General features: G+C 42.1%; 3 protein-coding genes across 4 annotated transcripts; 2 read left to right on the top strand and 1 right to left on the bottom strand.

Annotated features, from left to right (window-relative positions):
• Window positions 1-3,646: 3,646 nt before the first annotated feature.
• phf23b (PHD finger protein 23b) lies at window positions 3,647-7,489 on the bottom strand. Its single transcript, XM_071544290.1, has 5 exons — window positions 6,983-7,489; window positions 5,605-5,636; window positions 5,398-5,490; window positions 4,661-5,279; window positions 3,647-4,469 (listed from the first exon to the last, which is right to left on the bottom strand). The coding sequence occupies exons 1-5, from the start codon at window positions 7,008-7,010 to the stop codon at window positions 4,276-4,278; spliced, it is 966 nt and encodes a 321-aa protein (XP_071400391.1). The 5' UTR covers window positions 7,011-7,489; the 3' UTR covers window positions 3,647-4,275.
• Window positions 7,490-7,749: 260 nt separating this feature from the next.
• On the top strand, window positions 7,750-10,215 carry elp5 (elongator acetyltransferase complex subunit 5). Its single transcript, XM_071544288.1, has 8 exons — window positions 7,750-8,047; window positions 8,150-8,210; window positions 8,325-8,405; window positions 8,494-8,705; window positions 9,045-9,220; window positions 9,307-9,402; window positions 9,500-9,600; window positions 9,708-10,215. Exons 1-8 carry the CDS (start codon window positions 7,993-7,995, stop codon window positions 9,814-9,816), a joined length of 891 nt encoding a protein of 296 aa, XP_071400389.1. The 5' UTR covers window positions 7,750-7,992; the 3' UTR covers window positions 9,817-10,215.
• A 799-nt stretch (window positions 10,216-11,014) lies between these two features.
• LOC139665276 (CTD nuclear envelope phosphatase 1A) lies at window positions 11,015-21,271 on the top strand. Of its 2 annotated transcripts, XM_071544282.1 has the most exons (8): window positions 11,015-11,726; window positions 14,263-14,329; window positions 17,157-17,275; window positions 17,384-17,455; window positions 17,847-17,963; window positions 18,211-18,322; window positions 19,043-19,127; window positions 19,449-21,271. In XM_071544282.1, the coding sequence occupies exons 1-8, from the start codon at window positions 11,622-11,624 to the stop codon at window positions 19,507-19,509; spliced, it is 738 nt and encodes a 245-aa protein (XP_071400383.1). In that variant the 5' UTR covers window positions 11,015-11,621; the 3' UTR covers window positions 19,510-21,271. The 2 variants fall into 2 exon arrangements, with proteins under 2 accessions (XP_071400383.1, XP_071400384.1); XM_071544283.1 differs by lacking the exon at window positions 17,384-17,455.
• Window positions 21,272-21,478: the final 207 nt, after the last annotated feature.

Raw genomic sequence — 21,478 nt, forward strand, 5'->3', positions numbered from 1 at the left:
GTGGCAAAAATGTTCAAATACAAATGAGGTGAAACCAGTTGAAGCCAGCTGGGAGGTAACGTGCAACCCCAACACAAGCCTGTAAACAACAAACTACAATATCCACAGCGCTGCCCTTATCATGTTCTCATCTATCCTCATATCTGCTGAAAGGAAAGTGGAGGAGGGGAAGGGGAGGCGTGTACGTGTGTGTGTGTGTGTGTGTGTGTGTGTGTGTGTGTGTGTATGGTGTGGCTTCAGAGGTTTGACACTGATGATGACAATGCCAGGCAGCAGATGTAATTGGCATGTCTGAAGTCACCAATACACACACACACACACACACACTTAGCCTAAACAGCCCTTGATCCCAGTCTCATAATATAAACCCGCCCCAGATGCACGGCTACAAAAACCCTCCACACCAGCCGCCAGCACAGAGAAATCTGGATCTGGAAGCAGCATCTTTGAGAACTGAAGATCTGCAGTTTCCACAGAGAGGAGAACAGATTTGAGGTGAACACGTGATCCGTGGCAGCTTTTAAAACTCACCCTAGTTTGGTTTAGTATCAGTGAGGTTTTGCTGGAGTAGACCTAAGAGTTGAATTTGACTCTGATCGTCTATTTCTGTCTGTTCAGATGCTTTGCTCCAGATGTGTGCTGCCGTTGCTGGCTTTCTACCTGCTGCTGGAGGAGACGTCTGCCTTCGTCTTGCCAAACAGATTCAGAAAGAGAAGGGTAAGGCCTTTGTACACAAAATTTACAACAAACTCATGCAAACTTAAATTCATCAATTCTTATAACCTTCTGATCATTGTTTTGTTGTCTGTCTCCTGTCCTCAGGATGTCAGCTGGCTGGACCAGGAGTTGTTCCCCCGCCTGCCTGAGCGCTTGGAGCGGGGAGACCTCTCTGTGGGGGATGCAGGGGAGACGGGCCGGGAGACGGGCCGGGAGACGGGCCGGGAGACGGGCGGCCGCCCTTCTCAGTCTGCGGCCTTCCTCACCCCACTGGAACACCTGTCTCTCCACAGCCACCGTAAAAACAACGAGAAGAGGTGAGGACGACAGTGAAACCTTATAGCATACAGTCTGACTGACTGTGAGATACATGAGTTATTATCAAAGCATCAGTCCCAAGAGTTATGTAGTCTGTCACACACAGGTGCATACAAACATGTGACCCAGCATGAAAAAGAGAAAACAAATAACACAAATAACTTTCAGCTTATGTCAATTATCATCTGAATAAATGTGACACAATTTGTATTTGAAGAGAATGACACCACATATACTTCCAAATTTACAATATAACTTAGAATTTGTGTTGAAGTAAGTAACTTGCAAACATGCATCTGCATCTATAAATTTGTTGTTGCTTTCATAGATTATTGATTTTTGCATTCAGAGCTTTCTGAAGTAAAATGGATCTCCTGTAAAGTTAAATGAGCCTGGATTCATGGTGTTTGGTCACATTCAGAAATAGGAAGATGAAAGGATTAAGTTGTCTAGTATAGTGTGAATGTTTAGTCCGAATGGAGATTCTGATGCATCTACAGTTACCAGACAGTCACTGTAATAGACTGAGGCTCTGATTTTTCCTTCACTGCGTCTACAGGTGGAGAGTAGCTCCTCTGGACTCCATCGGCAGCTCTCTACTGTCCAGTTACCGAAACAGAAAGGTGAGACACTAGAGACAAACACTCTTGGGAACTATTGATATTGCCACTACACTAGAAGCAACACTGACAAAAAATAGTCATGTAATCTGGTATTAATCTTAAAGTCTTGTTTTTCTTAATGAGGTGAGATAATTTCACTTCTTTCCGATGCAAATCAGCTTGTTGCACACTGACATTTAAATGCCTCACACTGTGTATACATATAGGTCTATATGTTCAATGTAATATGGCAGTTTTCATGATCAGTATTGAACAGCTGATTTGAATGTTCCTGGTCTTGTTTTAGTTAGCTATAGCTATCACTGGTGGTGATGTATTTATTACGGAAATTTGTGATTTGGGTTAATTTTCCCTCCAAATTATCCTAATCTACAAGCAGCCAAGCTTGACATGTATGACTTGGTTGATTGCAAAATAAGGTAGAAAAAAAAAAGAAATCCTGAAAACTCCATATTACTAAACTGCTTGGATGACTATCATTTTCCATAACTCCCATAAACACAAATTTCAAATTGCTTGTCCTAGACTTATCCAGTTTTTCAATGACAGTAGGAGCCCTGCCTAAGATCAGTCACAATTATGTAACGACTTAGCATCTATATTTGAGGACATTGCTTTCCTCAGAGACAATGAACTGAGTAGGCCTACATTACATGAGTACATTACATTTGTATGTGTTACAGGACGAGCCTGATGTCAACTGGGAAGATTACAGTGAATAAGGTCATCTCCTTTGCTGCTGGCTCATGTTTTCTCAACCCCAAACCAACTCCTCCATGCTGCTTAATTTGTTCCATTATTTTTGTGCACTTGGTATGAGACTAACAGTGATATTTATTCATATTTAATTTACTGCCACACTAACCAAGTGAGATGCCTGTACCATCTCCCTCTAGTGGTAAAAAAATACAAACATGACAAACACTGCTGTGTGCTTAAATCTAATAAAACAAAAAGTGATATAATAAAAATACATGTATTTCAAATGAATGTCTATTTTATGTACAACTCAAAATACCACCTGTATGTTCCCCAAAAGACTTTTATTTTTCGAGCTACAATTAAAGAAAACAATATCAGAATGCAGAAAATATAGTATTTGCTTGGTTATTTTCTCTCTTCACTTTCACATATGTACAGTTGTCAAAGAACAGGGTATGTACACAGAATTGAAGGAGTGGTGGTGAGAGTGCAACTGCTACTGGGGACTAACCAAGACTCTCCCACCGACGAAAGAAAAAGCAAAATGGTAAAACCAACCAACATAAAACGAATGCCACAACTCGTGCGGCGTCAACTTATTTTCTGTACACTACAGTCAACTTCGTTCTCGATGTGAGACAATCATACGTCCATTCTCTGATACGGGAGCATCTCTCCTCCCCGCTTCTCAGAAAGCTAAGAAATAAACAATAACATGAAATAGAAAAACAAATATTTTACAACCATTCATGCACAAGTCTCAGAGCCACTTTGACATTGTAAAGCATTGGCCCACTTTCATCTTACATCACCCTCCCATATCAGATGACTTTCAAAGATGAAAAACAAACACACAAAATGTGGAAACAAAAAGATCAAAACTTAACAGCTTTCAATGTTCGAATTAAAATGTTGTTCATGGTAAATGGCTATCAATGGTTGACAAGCCAGACAGGGAGAAACATTAAGCGCTGAGCCGCGAATGTACAGAAACAGCTACATGCTAAGTACAGATTACATCAGTTGTAGCTAATCATATTTCCAATACCACCCTAATATGCAGAGGAAATGGTATTTTAGGCTTATATTTAAAAAGTGCACTGTTGAAACACAATTGTCTATGTGCAATTTGAAATTCAGCAATTTAGATGCAGTTCAAAAAGAAAAGAAAAAAAAAATCAAATTTCATGTGGTACTTTGAATACAAAGAGTTTATTCTAGAGGAGTGAGATCTCTACGGCTTAATGCTCAGTGATCACCACTGACAGAAAAAACTGCTAACTGAAAACGAACAAGAAAATAAATTGCCAAAATACAGTCAAAAATAAAATGAGCTGCCCATCTAGCACTATTAGATACTTCTAAACAAAGAGGAGTGACATTTTCCTTCTCTTTAGCTATACATTTTGTCAAGGTGTGAAAATCGCATTGATTCAAAGTTGAGAGAATGTGGCTCTCACTTACAGTGATAAACAGAAAATATTCAGTTTTCTTTGGAACACTGAAAGACGAAATATTGTCTGATATCCTCAAGAAATAATTCACAATAAGTTGACATGCACCTTCTGTGAACATCCATGAAAACCAAAGTGTGGATATTTCTGTGCACATCACTAGCATAGTATATAATTATAAAGCCAATCAACATAGGAATTAATGAGTTACAAATAAATGATTCTCCACTGTCATTGTTGCCTTCTGTCCAGTTTTCACAGGGGCAAAAAAGTAAAAAACACACTGAGATAAATAAGAATGGTTGTGTGATTGTCAAAAGAAATCCTACAAACTGACAATACAGTTGCCATCCAGGTGAGAATTTAGGCTGTTTTAGCTGTAGGCATCAAAGAAAACAACGGGCATTGGAGGACAGCAAAAAAGGGGGTGGGGGTTGTCATCCTTCCCATCCCCCTCATGTCTAGGTGTCTTTTTTGTGTCCCGACCGCCGCAAGTCCCTGCACTTGTGGCAGTAAAAGATGTCAGGAACGTTGGACTTCTTGATCTTGGCACATGACAAGTGCACCCATATGCTGCACTGGTTACACTCGATCATTGGCCGTCCCGCGAATGGCTTCCCACAGTAACAGGTGATCAAGTCCCATGAGTCATCACCTGTGTTGGAAAAGGGAATAGAGTTATAGGCTGTTATAGCGGGACAAGTCCACACTGGGTACATATTTAAGCAAAGAAGGGATAGAAAGACACAGACAGCAGAGACGAGCATCACAGGGTTTGGTATTGACAATTTCCTAATCAGATGTGTCGGAGATAATAATTCAAAGATTCAAACATATTCATCATACCTGACTCCACCATAATGTCTTCATCTGCGATCCAGGTCTCGCCCTCACTAGAGCTCATCTCCGCTTCCCTGATGGACTCCTCCGGCTGCATCTTTCCCAGCCCCTGCGCACTCGGGGAGGAGCCCCCGTGCACCGCCAGCTCCTCCCTGACAGGTCGTACCTCGCTGTGTGTATGGCCCGCCTCAGAGTCTGTCTCGCTTTGAGTGGCTGAGCTCTTGAGCTTCTTGGGTGCTTTCGGCTGTTTGGGGTTTTTGCTGCGTTTGATGCGCGCTCTCTTCTCGCCTTCGCTGCTGCCGCTATCGACCACTGCCATGGCCGAACCCAGAGACAACTTTTTCAGTTTTTTGTCCTTCTTGCGCTCTGCCTTAGTGGTGGCCTGGCTCTCGTACAGGGAGTCTTTAAGGCGCATCTTGTCCAGCAGAGTGCTATCTGAGTGCATACGGCGAATATTTTTGCCCTTATTTGCACGGGCTTTACGGACAAACGTGTGGATGGTGTGGATGTCAGAGCTTCCGTCTCCCCAAGTCGCACCCATGGAGCTGCTGCCTCCACCACCACCGTCTGCTGACAGCCCCGAACTGTGTGCCGAACTGGAGGATGTAGGGGACCATGAGCTTTCCTGCAAAAAAGAGGAAAGACTTTTTTTTTGTATTTTCTCACAACTTGAACATGGGAGGCAACTTAGCTGTAAAAGTGAGCAATTTTGATATTCATAACAACATAAATAGGCAGCTTACCTCTTTTGGGCTGGGGATGTAACCGGCATATGCCAGGACAAAGTTGCAGAACTTGTTGAAGTCCTCAACAGTCCTCTTTTTCCTCTCTGGAGGCTGCAGAAAGCAAAAGTCTTAATATTAAAGCAAGTCTACAAGCATCCACAGGTGAGGTTCATCCAAACAACTCTCACAAGTCTTAAGTAAACTACTGATAAGAAGTGTACTTACCAGAGGCTCCGTTTTGCACGCCAATAGTGAATCTGGTGGAGAGAAAGCAGATCTGTGAGTCACAAGTACATTTAACTATTCTTGATTCGCATATCGTTTTACACCGTATAAATAAAGTAACCTCGCATACATACGCTTCAGGGCATGCTGACAAACGAATTGACTAATGCTAGCACTAGCGGGCTTGCTAACATCGCTTACCAATCGTGGTGTTATTGTGTTGGTGAGAGGTGTGTGTGTTAACATTATCGGAGTGGCGTTCGTTTAGTTAGCGTTAGATTGACCGTCAGAGTTCACTCACAACCATCTACTTTGAAAATTGTGGCCAAGACAATCATCGATTGTTAATTTAGCATCTCCCTACCATCAACCGCACGGCGGTCAGTCAGCACTTGTTCGCTAGCTAAATTTAACTCAGACTGGCTAATTTGTTCATCACCTGTACCTTATTGTTCACTCATTTAACATCTTCAAATACGCATTATTATTACTTAGCATAGTTAATAGAGTTAGAGTCAATGGTTACCCAATATTTAAACTGGCGTCAGTTTGCATTATCTTGATGCTAGCTTGCCAATGTTAGCTGACAACTAGGGAAGAAGCTAACCCAACACGTTATGTCGCCTGTAACGAGAATGGTCATTTACGAGCAACAAGTTATGTTCGGTAAAGTTGGCGCGTTTGATTTCCTACCGTGGAAATACTCCTGAGTAAGCGCATTATAATTGGCTAATGTGGATTGTAACTAAAGCCCGTAAGTGAGTGGACTAGTACTAGCAAGCCATCCAGTTAGCTAGCTAACTTAGCTCATAAGGCTTTCTTGCAATCGAAGTACAGATAGGTGGCTAACTATCGTTAGCCAAGTTAGCTTGGTGTTAGCAAGGTGCAACGTTAACCGATCATGTCACTACTGCAGACTGCGTTCATGCTAAACAATTTAACGATAACGTTACATTAAACAGTTAACGTTAACTGTTAAGTTACGCAAGTTACAGAATTGTTTCCTGAAGCGAATTAGAGCTAGTATTTGTTGTGTCGGCGCGTTAACTAGCAGGCTAACTTAACTCTGCAACACAACGTTAAAATTACGTTGTTATGGTAAGTTAACGTTACCAGGTTGATATTTGCTTTAGGATTAACCTAACCTTCAAAGTATTTTGATGATAACATTTGTATTCTAAAACATTTGTAAAAGAACAAGCGAAGTAACGTTAGCTAACGTTAATGTTAGCATACACCACCAAATGTAACGTTAGCCATATTCAGCTTTGCCTAATGCCCGCAAAACACAACAGATAGCTAGGTTAACAATGAATATATTGAAATCCAACATGAACAGCGTGATTATTGGCTTGTCGTTGAGACTGGTGAAACATACCTTGGTGCTCAGACATTATTTCAAGCATTGTCGCCTCAGCAACAAGGCCTCGATCCAAGTAGAAGCAGCAGGCGAGCTAGCCAGAGTAGCAGCCGTCGCGCTGTGCCTTTCCCCCGGCGTGACTGCACCTTACAGGCAACTTTAGCAGCAGACCAAGGGCGCGGACCCCCGATTTCAACTCTTTCCAAACACAGTCCACTATAGGTCGAAGTTGTATTGTCCCGTTGATCCGTTACAAGAGTTACTCCAAAGGAAACCGCGTCTAAACCGTCGCCACACTAACGTTGCCCGACAGAAAACTAACGTTAATTCGTGTGTCGCTTAGCTGTACTAGCTCATTTTTCTTCGTCACTGCTAACGTTGTTGCATACATAATCCTCGCAATCAAACTAGAAGTGTAGCAAAACGTAAAAGCCCGCTGGATGAGCACGATTAATACCTGTGTAGGTCCATACACAAAAACACTCTGACGAGAACTTTTTCAGCTGAAGTTAGTCGTTTCTTGCAATGTACGCACAGAAAACGACTGGAGTTTGACTAAAAATACAATTCCGCACGGTCTTGTCTTGCGCGGCGCGCGCACTACACTGCAGAAGCCTCTTGTGGCTGCCAGCGCGGTGGCTTCCTGTAGGGCATGCTGGGTATTGTAGTTGGTTATATAATCATTCACCCATACACGGGTTGATAGTAAACATTGCTGAACTACATTTCCCACATGATCGAGATCGCGATAAAGCAAATCTGTGGGATATGAAGTTTTCACGGCGGTCCCTGACATGCTACCTAATCATCTCGGACTCGGAGAGGAGAGACAACTAAACTTATTGTGGAATTTGACTTGCTGTCTTTGATGTTCGCCATTCTCACTTTTACAAGCTTTGATCTTCTTTATCATCCAAATACTGAGTTCTCGGGTGTTTATCGTGGCATTGATAGATGTAAACTGGTGGTGAATCAGAAACATGCTAGCTAGCTGAAGCTGCCTGGACCTGCTACAGTCCGCTTCTACCATGTTACCTGAATTATTGCAAGGAACTGATGCTGGAGGGTTTATTATAATACTAGGTACGTGCTTTTGATGGCTAACAGTGCCATGCCTGCCTGTAAGTAAAGAAGCAGTATCATTAAACTATTGTCATGTTATTTAAACTTAACTTGCATTCGTAGATGCTGTAAGTTATTCTGGTCGACCCCTTCTGAGAAGCTTCATCAATGCCGCATTGAACAGGTAGGCAAAGTAATACTTACAGTGTATACCTTTTTTTTTTGTAATTATTGTAATATTATATAATTGCAGACAGATATTGCTAAAAAACTAATCGAACCTTTGATTTGAGTTTAGGGAGGAAGTTGTCAATGTGCTGGGCTTTGAGGTTAGTGAGGAGGAGATCAAAGATGGATTGAACGCATCGTCCATGCAAAGGTAACTAAGGGCACTAGTCCTTTTTAGGAGACAGTTTATTTAACTCATTGTCAAACTAACCATTAATCATTTGTTTCTATCACTTTAGGCTGCACTTTCATAATGGTTACGCAGACCCCCTTGGCTGGACTGAACAGCCACCTTTCACAGTTCACCAGTTCAGTTTGGAGGAGCTTACAAATGTCATCAAACAAACACAGCAACACAAACCAGTTACCTTGGTGATCGACTCTCTTTCATGGATTCTGAGACATCTCAGTCCTCCTGCCATCTGCCAGAGTCTTCAGCAACTTAAAAAAGGTTTGTTATTATCTTCTTAATGTCAGCATATCAGTATAATAATGTCTTTGTTTTTTAACTGGATGAAGGTAAGAACTCAGTGCTTCGACAGCGACTGTAAGGATCACAACCCAAACCATGACCATAATAAATCACTGTCAGTAACCTCTGTTGAGACCTGCATGCTTGCACTTTCACCTTTGATATGACACCAGTGCAAATCTTTATTTAAATATACATCTGAGTGTTAACTGATATTGCCAAACAGACTATCTGCGTTGATTTACTCCAGAGTAAAGTGCAACTGTAAGATCATGCAGTCCATGCCACTATTTAGGATCTTTTCCTCTTTTTCGTTAGGGGGAGCTGTGAGAACTATTATCGGCCTGCTGCACTCAGATATGCATCAGCAGGGTACGGTGGGAAGTGTTTGCCACTTGGCCACTTCAGTCGTCACTGTGATACCCGGGCTTAGGGGAGACGAAGCAGTGGCAAAGACAACAAGGCGCTCAAAATCGGGGAAGGTTATGCAAGATGTAAGAGGAGTTTCCTTTGGGATTACCATTTTCTGTTCCTACACTGATGTCATAAATTATTGACAAGTTAATTTGTTTGTCCTCAGGAGGAGATTTTCAGTATCAAAGAGGATCTTACTGTCACAGTACAGAGCAAGCCCAGTCATCCTGGCACCATGCAGACTGACCCAGAGGAACCTGAGGTGCTCAATATCTGTACACCATACTCTGATAAATAGAATAAAGAAAGGGCGCAGACATGGAGGGACTGACAACCTTGCATTTGTCTTGTTTCCTTAGGCGGACCCAACAGCCAACTTGACCTTCAACCTCCGTTTATCCGACACAGAGCGCAAAGCCAAGGAAAAACTGGCACTTCCCTTTGTCTTCAGTAAAGAGAAGTGAGCAACATTTTCACAATTGTTATGGGTCTTTTTATTCATAGATTGCATTCCATATGTTTCAATACTTGTGTTTTAACTTCCCTCTTCTTTTTTTTTCCTAACAGGAAAACAGCTCTCCTTCACTCAGGCCCGGGTTCAGGGAGGATTCTGTATGAGCCCGACGCCAACGACGACTACGACCAGGAAGACCCAGATGATGATCTGGATGTCTAGGCCCGGGGCAGAAAAGCCACTGAAAGCAAAGAAGTGCCCTGTTTCATTGAGACATTTTCAGTGGTTCAGAATCACTGCCTTAACACGATCTTATGGAAGTTTGAAGCTCTTAACAAATTCCCTAATGATTCTGTTAGAAATCTGTGTTGTTTAAAAAAAAAAGTTTTATATCTCAGTTGTTATTTTTTTGGTAGTTGAATAAAATTATGCAAAATATTACCCAACTCTTAATTTATATATTACATAATGTAACTAACAGCCAATTCATTTGTCAGTACATGTGCTTGAGTTCAGTGACCACAATATGTTTATAAAAATGGATGAGGATGGATAAGGGTTTGCCACATCATGTCACTGGATTAATGTAGTTTCTGTTGCTAACCATTGCACTGGTGTGAGTTTGAGTATTAAAGCCCTAATCTTGGATTACAGTATAGTGCATCAATTTAAACACTGTCATGCCATCACTGACTGTTCACACTGTGGTTTATTGGAATTAATATTTATTTTCAAAGTGTATTCTGACCTTTTTACAGCATGATTGTCAGTACAGACATACATGAGTTCAGGTGTTTAATTCTGCTGATTTTGCCTTTTAAGTAATCAATCTGCTAATTTATTGTAAATGATGTTGGATGATGGATCTCATCAATTGAGATCTGCTCAAATCATTATTTATGGTCCAACTGCAATAGTTTCACCAAGTGATAATTAATATGGTTTTCACTAAAAATCACCCTGTAAATAACGTTACTAAAGTTACACCAAATACGTGTGTGATGCTATTTAAATTTTATAGCTAGAGGTTATTATTATTATTAGATGGCTGACAGTTTGTGGTGAAGTAGTGGATTCATTTGTTACAGACTTTTTGAATTGACTGTGCCGTTGGCAAGCCCTCTGGTGTTAAGTGTCTGCTGACAGCTGAAAACTTGTTGAGGCTCTCCCTTGGAGATATTTTAAATACTGGTTGAGTTCTTGCCAGAAATCACACTCATGTTAACCTGCACTAGAACCACTACCAGGACAGGTGAAAATCTACTGAACATAATGAGTATAAACAAGTAAAACTGACCAGATTGGTCATTTTTCATCTAGTGGAAGCCCTCCTACTGTTGCTCGTCCACGTCTGTTTATTTTCTTTCCACGTGGACGTGCTGCGCGCAACCATTTGGTTCCTCGCGGAAGTGACGGCAAGGCGGCGATGGCGGCTCGCAGTTTCATTCCGGATTTGCAGTGAACTACAAACTGATTTTATCCCGACTGGTTTGACTTTTGGGAACTTTTCAGACATTTTCTCTCTTTGGACGCCACGTAGAGTAAAGGCGCATTGAAGTGGTGCTTGACAACGAGCGGCCCGAAAGTTTTTGGGGTATTTTTCTCCAAGGTTCAAGGTGGTCACCCTATCGAGCTAGCGATAGCTTGCTGGCTACTAGCTAGCTGCTACACAGCTACTGAGCTAGCTTGTCAGCGAGCTGCGTGGTAAGATCCATTCAGCAGCAGCAGACGTCGTGCAGTCTACTTTTGACCACGTCCACGTTTTTACAAACTCATTCTATCATCGTTACGATGCGAATGCACTCTATTCAATGATAGTTGTGCCACAAGTGTGCAGAGCGAGTACTCACACGTTTGCTTGGCCTCTTGTTAATTTGAACTGCTAGTGTGGCTGCTGTGGCTAAAGACGGATTTTGAATATCACTAGCAAGCAAGTTCCTTGTAGTTATCGTAACAACTTCGGACAAGCGTGCCATCAGCTACGAATTCAAGTTCAGTTGCTGTGGGGTCTTTGCGTGCTCATCAACATGCTGAAGACCCGACAGTGTTTACTTGGCATCCGCACTTTCCTTGGCGTAACGTCCAGAATATGGGGCTTCATCTTGTACATTCTCAGGAAGCACCTACGAACGGTGAGCATGGGGTTTAAAAGCTATTTCCTAATCGATTATGTTGCATGGGTGTTTTGTGACAAGCGAGCAAAGTCCTTATGATACTGCCATGGCTCCCATATGCCGGTACATTATTCTCCAAATCACTTTCACCAATAAGCATTCTCAATTTGCCCTCTCATTCAGCTAGATGGCCCGCGTTCCTTATCTGTGTTAGAACTAAATATTCATTTTCTAGTTATTTATGTCCCAACATGTGCAGCAATCATGTTTATTCTGTGAAACATAACTTTTATCATCATGTGAGTGGATGGTAACAAAGCCCACTATCTGAAAAGCCGTACTCTTCCACATTTTATCATTCATTTGATGTGATGTAATGGTTTTAATGAATGACCCATCCAACTACAGTGCAGAGAGGAAGCCTCCCACATCCAAACGCTTCTTGATGTATGGAGTGGCCAGTTCAAGCCTGCGGTCACCTTCAGTTACCCACTAATGCCACGACAATAAACATGGCATGTAAGGTGACCGAGGCTGTCTGCTTGTAACTTAGATACACACAAGTGTTGTTGAGTTGTTGTTATAGATATTATGCATATATGGTGTAATATGAGTGGACTTTGACTCTTAACTCTGTATCAAGGCAACAAAGCTGGAGTAGTGCCCTGTGTTGTAATAGTCTTGCTGTTAGAGGTTTGTCTGCAGTTTATTGTGCAGCACTCACACTCACGTGTTGTCAACAGGCCCTGAGAGTGAGTAGTCCAGTCCAGGTTAGGGGTAAAGTGAGAGGGATTATGTTAGCACAGAGAGCGCACTGTTCTCTCCCTCTCTCTTTCTCTCATTCTCACTCACAGTTTAGCTCAATTGTTCACGACGTGTGATGCACTGGCACAATGTCCCTATCCAGTGAGTGCTTATAGTGAGGAATATAATGTAAGGGACTCTTTGGATAGCCATTGAGTAATTTAGGACAGGTGATCTTGCTGAAACATTTCACAGCCTAGGATTTTAAGAATGCACCCGGTCAACACAAACTATTAATACAAACTATAATACTAAGCCTGTTTCTTTCTGGCTTAATCAGATGCCTCTCCAACAACTTCTTATCTGTGAATTGGGTAGGATTCAAGGTCTTCTGTTAGATTTTTCAGTTATTTTAAGATGGCACAAAAGTATTCCTTCTGACTATTCTTCTTGGTTTTCAAATTGAATGAAATTGAAAACGGCAAGTTAGAAATCCCTTAGAAAGAGTAGACCACATTATGTAGAGTGGACTGACTTACAAAATTTAGATTATTAAAAGCTCAATTAGATTACGCATAATAGGACCGCATGCTACCATTTCGTAATCCTTTGCATGCTACTGTATGCAAACATACAGAAAGCTGGTTGTTTATTAATCTTAAAGACAACAATACAGCGTAATGCTTCTGCATATAATCTCCATGATACAATAACGGGGATGACCAGAGCGTTGCTGAGTCTGGAGGCAAAGGGCTTGGTCAACGTTTGCAGGGCCGGGGGCCAGATGGACACTCCTGGAGGTACAGCGAGCTGAGCCAAGGGTCAGGTCCCCCCGCGGTGCCCAGCAGCTGCTGCCACCAATAGGCTTCCCCTGAGCTCGCTCTGCCAGGCAGCAGTGGGAGGGGACAAAGAGGAAGGCCCTGTCCAAGGTTTAGGTACCAAGCAGCCCAGGCTCAGTCAAAGTCACCCTGCAAGTCTCCCTTTCCGCCTGTGCCCCATGCTCCACTGACACCCACCGACAGCTGGGGGGGATAAAAATAGCCCTCATGGAGAAAAGTACAGTGCCCCGGGGCGAGAGCGACACTGGAAAGGAGCCTCTCTGTATCTTCACTCATTTCCACTAGAGGAGAGCGAAGAAGTTGGAGAGGAGCAGCCATGGGGCGGACACACCTGGGTGCATTTCAATACTCCAGTATGCCGTGTTCCCCTGTTCTCTTGTTTCATCTGTGTTGATGTAAAAGAGCAGAGCAGGTGTGCTGAAGTTGTATTGTCTAAAAGGACCAAATATACGTTTTAGGATTTATGCATAGCGTAAGACTTTATCAAGATATTGGCGGTGTACTTTTGCTGTGCATCCCTCTGCCTTTAAGTCAAGCAGAGTTAAATCTCAACCGTGATGCTTTCTTTTTTTAATGGATTATGGATTTGAGGGATTAAGACCAAGAAAGAAAGCCACTTCTGAAATGCCCCCAACGATTGCCAAAACACTAATCTAACTCTGTCTTTCTGTGCGAAGTCACACAAAATGCTGTTGCCTTGGAAATAGAGACAGGCACATTTTCCCAATTAGAGAGTCTGGGAGTAGGGAATGGGAGGTTTGGAGGCTTAGTTGCACTCAGGATCAACACTGTAGTTTGATTTAGCATCCATAAACTGACTTTCATAAAATATATTTGAAATCTGTCCATGATGGGATTAACTTCACCTCATCCAGTATATGGGTTTATTGTTTCAACTGTATTCTGTGTTCACCTGGTCTTCTGAAATGAGGCACTATCATGACTGTTTCATTTGCCTCGTTCATTTGCAGATAATCCAGTATCAGACGGTGCGATATGACACTTTGCCACTGTCGCCTATCTCCAGAAACAGACTCAGTGAGTACACTTATTTTTTGTCTATTTTTGAATATTGATTTTATGCTATGACTGCTTTGCTAGATTGTCAGGGCTCCTGCATAAGTCTGGAAAGGTAAGAATTGCACCAATCGTTTGGAAAAGTACAGAACATTGTTCGGTCCCGTTACATGTATGAACACACATTCTGTGTAGGGCTGGGCGATATGGTTGAAATCAATATCACGATAATCATAAGGATTTTTTTTCGATATCGATATATATGACAATATGGCTCACATAAGCAAAATCAAGTTAAATAATCAAATTAATGTTCATCATATTGAACCGAATGGTAATATTTGGTGTGATGTCAAACTAAACTGAAATTTTCACATAATATTCCTACCATTCCTAACATACTACTTGTCTGAGTTTCTAAATAGAATTAGCTTGTTCTCGTCAGTTCAGACAGCAAAATTGTATGTCTCGATATCCCAAAATCACCATATCATCACAATATAATCCCACTGAAAGACGATAAACGATAATATTGAATTATCGTCCAGCCCATGTTTCGTGATACTGGATAGTGTGGAGTGGAGATAAGATGGGAGAAAGAAGGGATGACATGTGACAAAGGTCGTAAGTCTGATTCAAACATACAACTTCACAAGTACCGTATATGATATGTGCCTGATCCTGATTTGACACAGCTAGAGACATAAATCTAGGTCACTATCACAACATGAATGAAATGTAGAAATTTAAGGTGAAATTAAACCAGTCAACCAAGTTCTTCCTTGGTTTACTGACAGGCAGACATGAAAAGTTACCCACAACATAACAATACCACACACACCGTGAATCCTTCTATCATGACCTTCCTCACCCCAGAGTAAATGAACATCACAACAGTTGTTTTGCTGAGACACACTGACAGGAACACTCATAATGTCGCCTCCTCCCTGTGTGTTAACTCAAGACGAGCTGTCAGCTGTCAACCTAGGTCTGTGGGTTATAGTTGTATGTAAGTTTATTAAGATGGATCAGATGCCTGTTATGATATACTGGTTAGTTTGATAAGTATAAACACTTCCTCTCATTACTTTGAATGGAATACCAAGAAAGATCGAGTTTACGTTTTAGGCATTTGGCTGAAGCTCTTTTCCATAGTGAGTTACATTGAGTGCAACAGCAGAATAAGCTTACATTCCTGCGTCACCACAGTTACAAGCCAAACTGACAGTAAGAAGTGCAAGGGTGAATTTGCTGAGGATATGCCGCCTGAATGCCCCCCAGACAACGACTCGTCTGTCGCACAACTGCAAATCTGTAGTCTTACCAAGTTTTACTGAAGCATGTGTGGGTCTTACAAGTTCAAAACAGCTTTGGTTTTTTTTGACATCTAATACATAACACATGTGCTTCAGACGTGTAAAACAGGAACGTTAAGGACGTGGTATGAACAATGTAAAATGCAAATAATGTTAGATGTCCTGAATTGCACCGTACAGCATGCCTCTAGTTACAAAGACGCAGCATATTTTGTGTTTCTGAAGACCTGTAACCAGGGCGCCAAATTAAAACACTGGTAAATTTTGGTAAACAACCATTGTTTAGATGTACTGTTCTATTCTAAACATCATATTTGGCTGGTAAAATAGTGAAATTCACGAGTAAATTTCTGAATCCATCTGCCACTGTGGCTTGTGGACAGAACTGTTTCCTGCCCTGCTTGTAATGGTGACAAGATGAGTTTGTGGTCTGGAAGTGAAGAGGAAATGTGAACGTTACAGGCGGCATTTATGGTAGCCTGGACTACTGCGTGTACTCTAGATGAGCCACCTTCTGGTCTGTGTAGAGCTAATTCAAAAGCACAGTCTTGAATTTACAAAGAACTGTGTTTCCTCCAATCGAGTGTATGAGATCTCTTCAGCTCTATTATATTCACCTCTTGAAACTCACCCTGCACATCACAGCAGTGACCCCAGCTGGAGAGCTGCTCACCATGTAAGCCAGGTCCTATCTCCAGTGAGCGTTTCCTTTACATTCATTTAGCTGAGGTCGCCCCAGACAGCTGACAAATGTAAATCGATTAGAATCCATCGTAGCCTTTTTGCTCAGTCAGCCCCAAAAAATAAGCTGCATTTGCAATTAGAGCGCAGTTGTCCATATCATGATATAAGTGTCCAAATAAGAGCCATTCTAATCCTGGAGTTCACCCTGGAATCAACCTGAGTCTCAACGTGAAACTGATATCATTCACGTGAAGAACTGTTGTACACTTAGGTTGAGCTCTGTCCTGGTCTCAAACCAACGACTCCTTTGTTTACTAGCCTGATAGATACCTGTACTACCAATCAAGTTTGTTCATTTCAAGTTTGTTTCAAGCCTGACTCAAAAGCGCACTCTCATTATTAGATGAACAAGACTAAGGGTCTAACAGCTCCGTGACGTTGCATTTTGTGGAAGCGTCCCTGCTGGGAAACTCTTGAGAGTCTGCAATCTAACTCCCGGCGGTACACTTTCACCCACCTGACCAAAAGTGGTGAACAGAGCGACTGACCGACCGACCAACAATACGATCCATAGAGCCCCTGCTGTCACAGGGCTAAAAATAATATTTTTTCTTCCGAGTCAACCAGTGTGGTGAAGGGAGGCCTAGTGATTAGAGAGATCGTCCTTCAACTGGACGTCCCAGCTTCAAGCCTCATGTCAACAAGCATCCTCGAGGAAGACACTGAATCCCTACCAGCTTTACTGTTGTGTTGTTGACCTCTTTAGAGAATTTCCCAATGCGTATATAAAGTATCATACATGTATGTGTCTTACCAAGATTTGTTTTTCAAACTCTGTGTGTCTCCAGATGCAGTGAAGAGGAAGATTCTGGTTCTGGACCTGGACGAGACTCTGATCCACTCGCACCATGACGGGGTCCTCAGACCCACAGTTAGACCAGGCACACCGCCAGACTTCATCCTCAAGGTGCGTGCACGTACATGTACATGTGCATGTTTGCACACTAACACAGGCAAGCCCAAACACCACTCTTATCTAAACAAAATGGGTCCTTCTGTTTCCTTTTCCACACAGGTCGTCATTGATAAGCACCCAGTCAGATTCTTCGTACATAAAAGGCCACATGTTGACTTCTTTTTAGAAGTGGTGAGTGCTGTTTGAACAGCTGCTGTGATCAGTGTTTTTGTATCTATGTGCTTGGATCCAACATTAACTTGCTGGGGGTCTTGCTCATGGTCCAGGTCGCCTTTCAACCTGTCGCTCACTCTCACTCTTACCTGTCACTCTGCTGCACTCTCACACTATCTAATGCCATAAAAAAGTAGAATTTTAAAATTATTAATCTTGGTGACTTACTAATTACTGACTGTAACTGGTATCCTTAAACTAGTGTGTGTGTGTGTGTGTGTGTGTGTGTGTGTGTGTGTGTGTGTGTGTGTGTGTGTGTGTGTGTGTGTGTGTGTGTGTGTGTGTGTGTGTGTGTGTGTGTGTGTGTGTGTGTGTGTGTGTGTGTGTGTGTGTGTGTGTGTGTGTGTAGGTGAGCCAGTGGTACGAGCTGGTGGTGTTCACAGCCAGTATGGAGATCTACGGTTCGGCAGTGGCAGACAAGTTGGACAACAACAGGAACATCCTGAAACGCAGATACTACAGACAGGTACTGCGCTTAACCGTTGAACACAATGCTGCATGCATCTATCTATGGGTTTACGAAATCTGAGACCTCAAGGATCTGCAGCCATTCTGCCATATCAGGAATTATTGTAATGTGATTCCTGATGACACTGATTTAGCTCTTTGGTCCTATTGGGCCTTTAAAACTGCTGCTTTGGAAAAGTTTCTTCCTTCTCTAAAACCCGTTTTGACGGCATCACTGACGTTTGTGTTTTCTTTTCTTTGCACAGCATTGTACATTGGATCTAGGTAGTTATATTAAAGACCTGTCTGTAGTACATGATGACCTGTCCAGTATTGTCATCCTGGACAACTCGCCTGGCGCTTATCGCAGCCATCCAGGTAAGACTGCAGCCTCACACACACACACAGATTCACACACACACGCACATACACCTACATCAGTTTGACTCACTGTTTCTCTGCCTCTTACTGTCTTACACTCAAGACCAGGGAAAATAGTCGCTGAATACATTTTGAATTATGTGAAATGCAAAATATCAAGGGATTTCTACATTGTACCATGCAAATAACTGCACTTGAGAGCCCGTCTTCAGTTTTTGATGTTTCACTAAGATGAATCATGCGCACCTTAGACAAATTTGAATATCTGAAATCTTATTCACGTCTAGTTCTAACTTGTCTCTCTACCTCATCTCTCTCTCTCTGTCACATAAACAATTAAGCATATGTTATGGGTGTTCATTGTCTATTTAAAGTAATTTCACATCCTCTCATGTGCTGCTGGGTTTAGGTGTTAGTGATGTTATTAAAACCAGTCACCCTCCTCAGTTTGGTAAGGGTTTGAGGGGAAAGGGTGCTCCCCTCTGTGTGAATGTTCGACTTTAGCAAACAAAATCAAATGAGGCCTTGTGATGGGCCAGGAGCAGAGCAACTAACTCAGCTGTTCATTTCCAATACAAGACGTGTATTGTAATTGTTGTAACAGCACATTAAATCTGCAGCAGTTGTAACACTCAATGTCCTTGTTAACAGAACAGCATGTAATCACAACCATGTCTTTTTCTCTGACACGGCTCTCTGGGTGTTTTTCCCCTCCAGACAATGCAATACCCATCAAGTCCTGGTTCAGCGACCCTAGTGACACAGCACTTCTTAACTTGCTCCCTATGCTGGATGCACTAAGGTAAGAGGCATGATGAAATAAGCACGAAAATGTACTATATGAACACCTTGACTCTCCATCTTTCACTGTCCACCATGGCATTTTGCTGCACCTTTGCCTGTATTCAAGTGATCTTTTGTAATTTCAGAGGTGTAAGCTAATAGCTCCAACTGGCTTTCATGGTTTAAATTGCTTGTTTTATATGTTTTTTATGTATTTATTAGTTGTTTTTTATGTTTACACCTATCCAGGCCTCTCTCATCTTTTCAACATAACATTGATAACCAACAGCAAGTTGATTTAGGCCTTTTCCTACAACCGTCTCTCTGCTCTCTCTCCTAGGTTCACTGCTGATGTACGCTCCGTCCTCAGTCGAAACCTCCACCAGCACCGGCTTTGGTGATTGGCTGAATCGAGAGGGGGCGGGGCTTGTTGACCGGCCCCTCCCTCTCTCTGTCTCTCTCACTCTCTCTGCCGGTTCCGTCCTGCCCTCCATTCCCACACAGACGACCCACCAGCCCTCTAGGAGCCTCTCTCAGCAGCAGGGTACTGAGGAGAAGAGGGGTGGGGTGAGCGCCTACCATGGGATGAACAGTATGGGATCATCAGAGCCCGGAAACTACTGGGGAGGGATGGGGGAGCCAGCTTGTTTTTTTCTTCTTGATTCTTTATTTGTAAATTTTGTTTCTTTTTTTTTTTTTTTTTCAAAACAAAATGGAGCCTCTTCTGCCTTATAGCTCCTGATACTGACTGTGTGCGTATGGAGAGTTTGTGTACATGAGTCGGAGTATGCTTGCTGCGTTCGTTAGTCTTTTTAAACTTTTTTGATGATTGGGGCGAGGGGAAGGAGAAGAATCAGCAAGGCAACAAAGACAATTCTCTATTATTTCTTCTTATTCACCTCAGACTTTGCACTTCAATAGATGACGACCCATCATTTTACTGTCTTAACCTCACAGAGCGACCGGGGCAGGGGAAAATACGAAACTGCCCCTTTTTAGATCAACCTCATACCCCAAAGGTGGTTTGTTGGCTCTGACTGAATTCCTGAGGTACTTTTCTTCTTCTTTTTTTTCACAAGAACGGATAAATGTAAGTGATGTGATGAAGTTTTGCTTGCAACGTACCATCCTCAGAAGTTTTTCTGGATAAATAGCCAAACAGCCGGAGTATTTTTTCTTTTTTTTTTTTACCACAACCATCACTTTCCCCAAAGCTCCTTATGGGACTCAGTGATATAGACTGGACTGAAAAGTTGTGAGAAAAAAAGAATGGCTTGTAAAGATATGTGGACTGCTGTGCCGCCTTTCAATATCTGATTGTTTCTCTATTACCATAATGTATGATAATATGACTTCTGGATACCATGACATTTCGCTTTTCCCCCCTTTTGCCATCTGATGCCATCCTAATTTCAAATAATAGGACTTGCACTTAATTTCTCTCCCTTCTGTTTTTGTTGCAGTTGGTTTCGTATTTGATTCAAAAAATTTGCAGCCTGCCCCTTTCAATTTTTACCTGCTCCCCTTACTGTATGGGTTCAACTATTAGACCCTCCGTCTTTAAATGCCTTCTGAACAATGTCAGTCTTGTCAAGGCTCACAACGGCTTCTTATTGGCTCTGTCTCCAGGTCTGTGTTACTAATAAAACACTTGTCAGTATCAACCAATTCCTATCCAGCTTATTTTTTATGTTCTTTATTCTCCTGCGGTCTTTTTTGTAATGGATTCAAGATGTATAATTTACAACTTGTCAACTGTGAATTGGGTTGCTGGGTTGCAAAAGAAGTGTTGATACCTGTGAGATGGATTCATGCTGTATTTCTGTGGCAGGCAAACTTTTTTTTCCCTCATAATCTGCTGCCATCATGTGGTGTGACAGGAAACTGCATCCATCTTCCCAGTATTTTGCCCCTGAATTACTTGAGATGACTTTGGCTCAGGCTTTTCCAAAAATCTCCCCTTCAGAACCAAAACTGGAGATGAAACAGATGTCTTAAGGTTGCGTAAGGTTTTTGTTTCCTTCCCCTTCTTGAAGGAATCTGCATGGGATGTAACATGAGAGCCTCCTCTAGCCTTTAAACAATTAAAGCAATTGAGAACAGCTGTACTTATTTAAGAACTGTATTGTATCTCATATGGTACCATGTAGCACCGTCTCAGATCCAAGTGGCTTGTAATTCTCTTTGATCTGTTGATTGTTGTAATCACTTGTAAATGTAGGCTAATTAACTTTTTTAAGGATGCTAGTACAAATCTAACAGTTCCCAGCCTCTGTTTTTAGGTTTCTCCAGTCACCGCTCTATTTTTCTCTTTTAGCTATTCAGCAGTGCACGTTTGATTATAGTTTGCTGACTGTTCATGATTGAAAT

Source organism: Centroberyx affinis, unplaced genomic scaffold (genome assembly GCF_046629955.1).
Source record: "Centroberyx affinis isolate AG114_WGS23_722 - 3 ecotype Tasmania unplaced genomic scaffold, CSIRO-AGI_Caff_v1 ptg004513l_1, whole genome shotgun sequence".
In the NCBI taxonomy this organism is placed as follows: Eukaryota; Metazoa; Chordata; class Actinopteri; order Beryciformes; family Berycidae; genus Centroberyx; species Centroberyx affinis.

What these genes read in the sequence shown, in the direction of transcription:
- LOC139665276 (XM_071544282.1), top strand. Translation starts at nt 11,622, where the DNA reads ATGCTGAAGACCCGACAGTGTTTACTTGGCATCCGCACTTTCCTTGGC. An exon ending in TCAGGAAGCACCTACGAACG is followed by an intron (nt 11,727 to 14,262) that starts GTGAGCATGGGG and finishes GTTCATTTGCAG; the next exon opens with ATAATCCAGTATCAGACGGT. An exon ending in CGCCAGACTTCATCCTCAAG is followed by an intron (nt 17,276 to 17,383) that starts GTGCGTGCACGT and finishes TTTTCCACACAG; the next exon opens with GTCGTCATTGATAAGCACCC.
- phf23b (XM_071544290.1), bottom strand. Translation starts at nt 7,010, where the DNA reads ATGCTTGAAATAATGTCTGAGCACCAAG. An exon ending in AATAATGTCTGAGCACCAAG is followed by an intron (nt 5,637 to 6,982) that starts GTATGTTTCACC and finishes TCTCTCCACCAG; the next exon opens with ATTCACTATTGGCGTGCAAA. An exon ending in ACATCCCCAGCCCAAAAGAG is followed by an intron (nt 5,280 to 5,397) that starts GTAAGCTGCCTA and finishes TCTTTTTTGCAG; the next exon opens with GAAAGCTCATGGTCCCCTAC.
- elp5 (XM_071544288.1), top strand. Translation starts at nt 7,993, where the DNA reads ATGTTACCTGAATTATTGCAAGGAACTGATGCTGGAGGGTTTATTATA. An exon ending in CTGACCCAGAGGAACCTGAG is followed by an intron (nt 9,403 to 9,499) that starts GTGCTCAATATC and finishes TTGTTTCCTTAG; the next exon opens with GCGGACCCAACAGCCAACTT. An exon ending in TTTGTCTTCAGTAAAGAGAA is followed by an intron (nt 9,601 to 9,707) that starts GTGAGCAACATT and finishes TTTTCCTAACAG; the next exon opens with GAAAACAGCTCTCCTTCACT.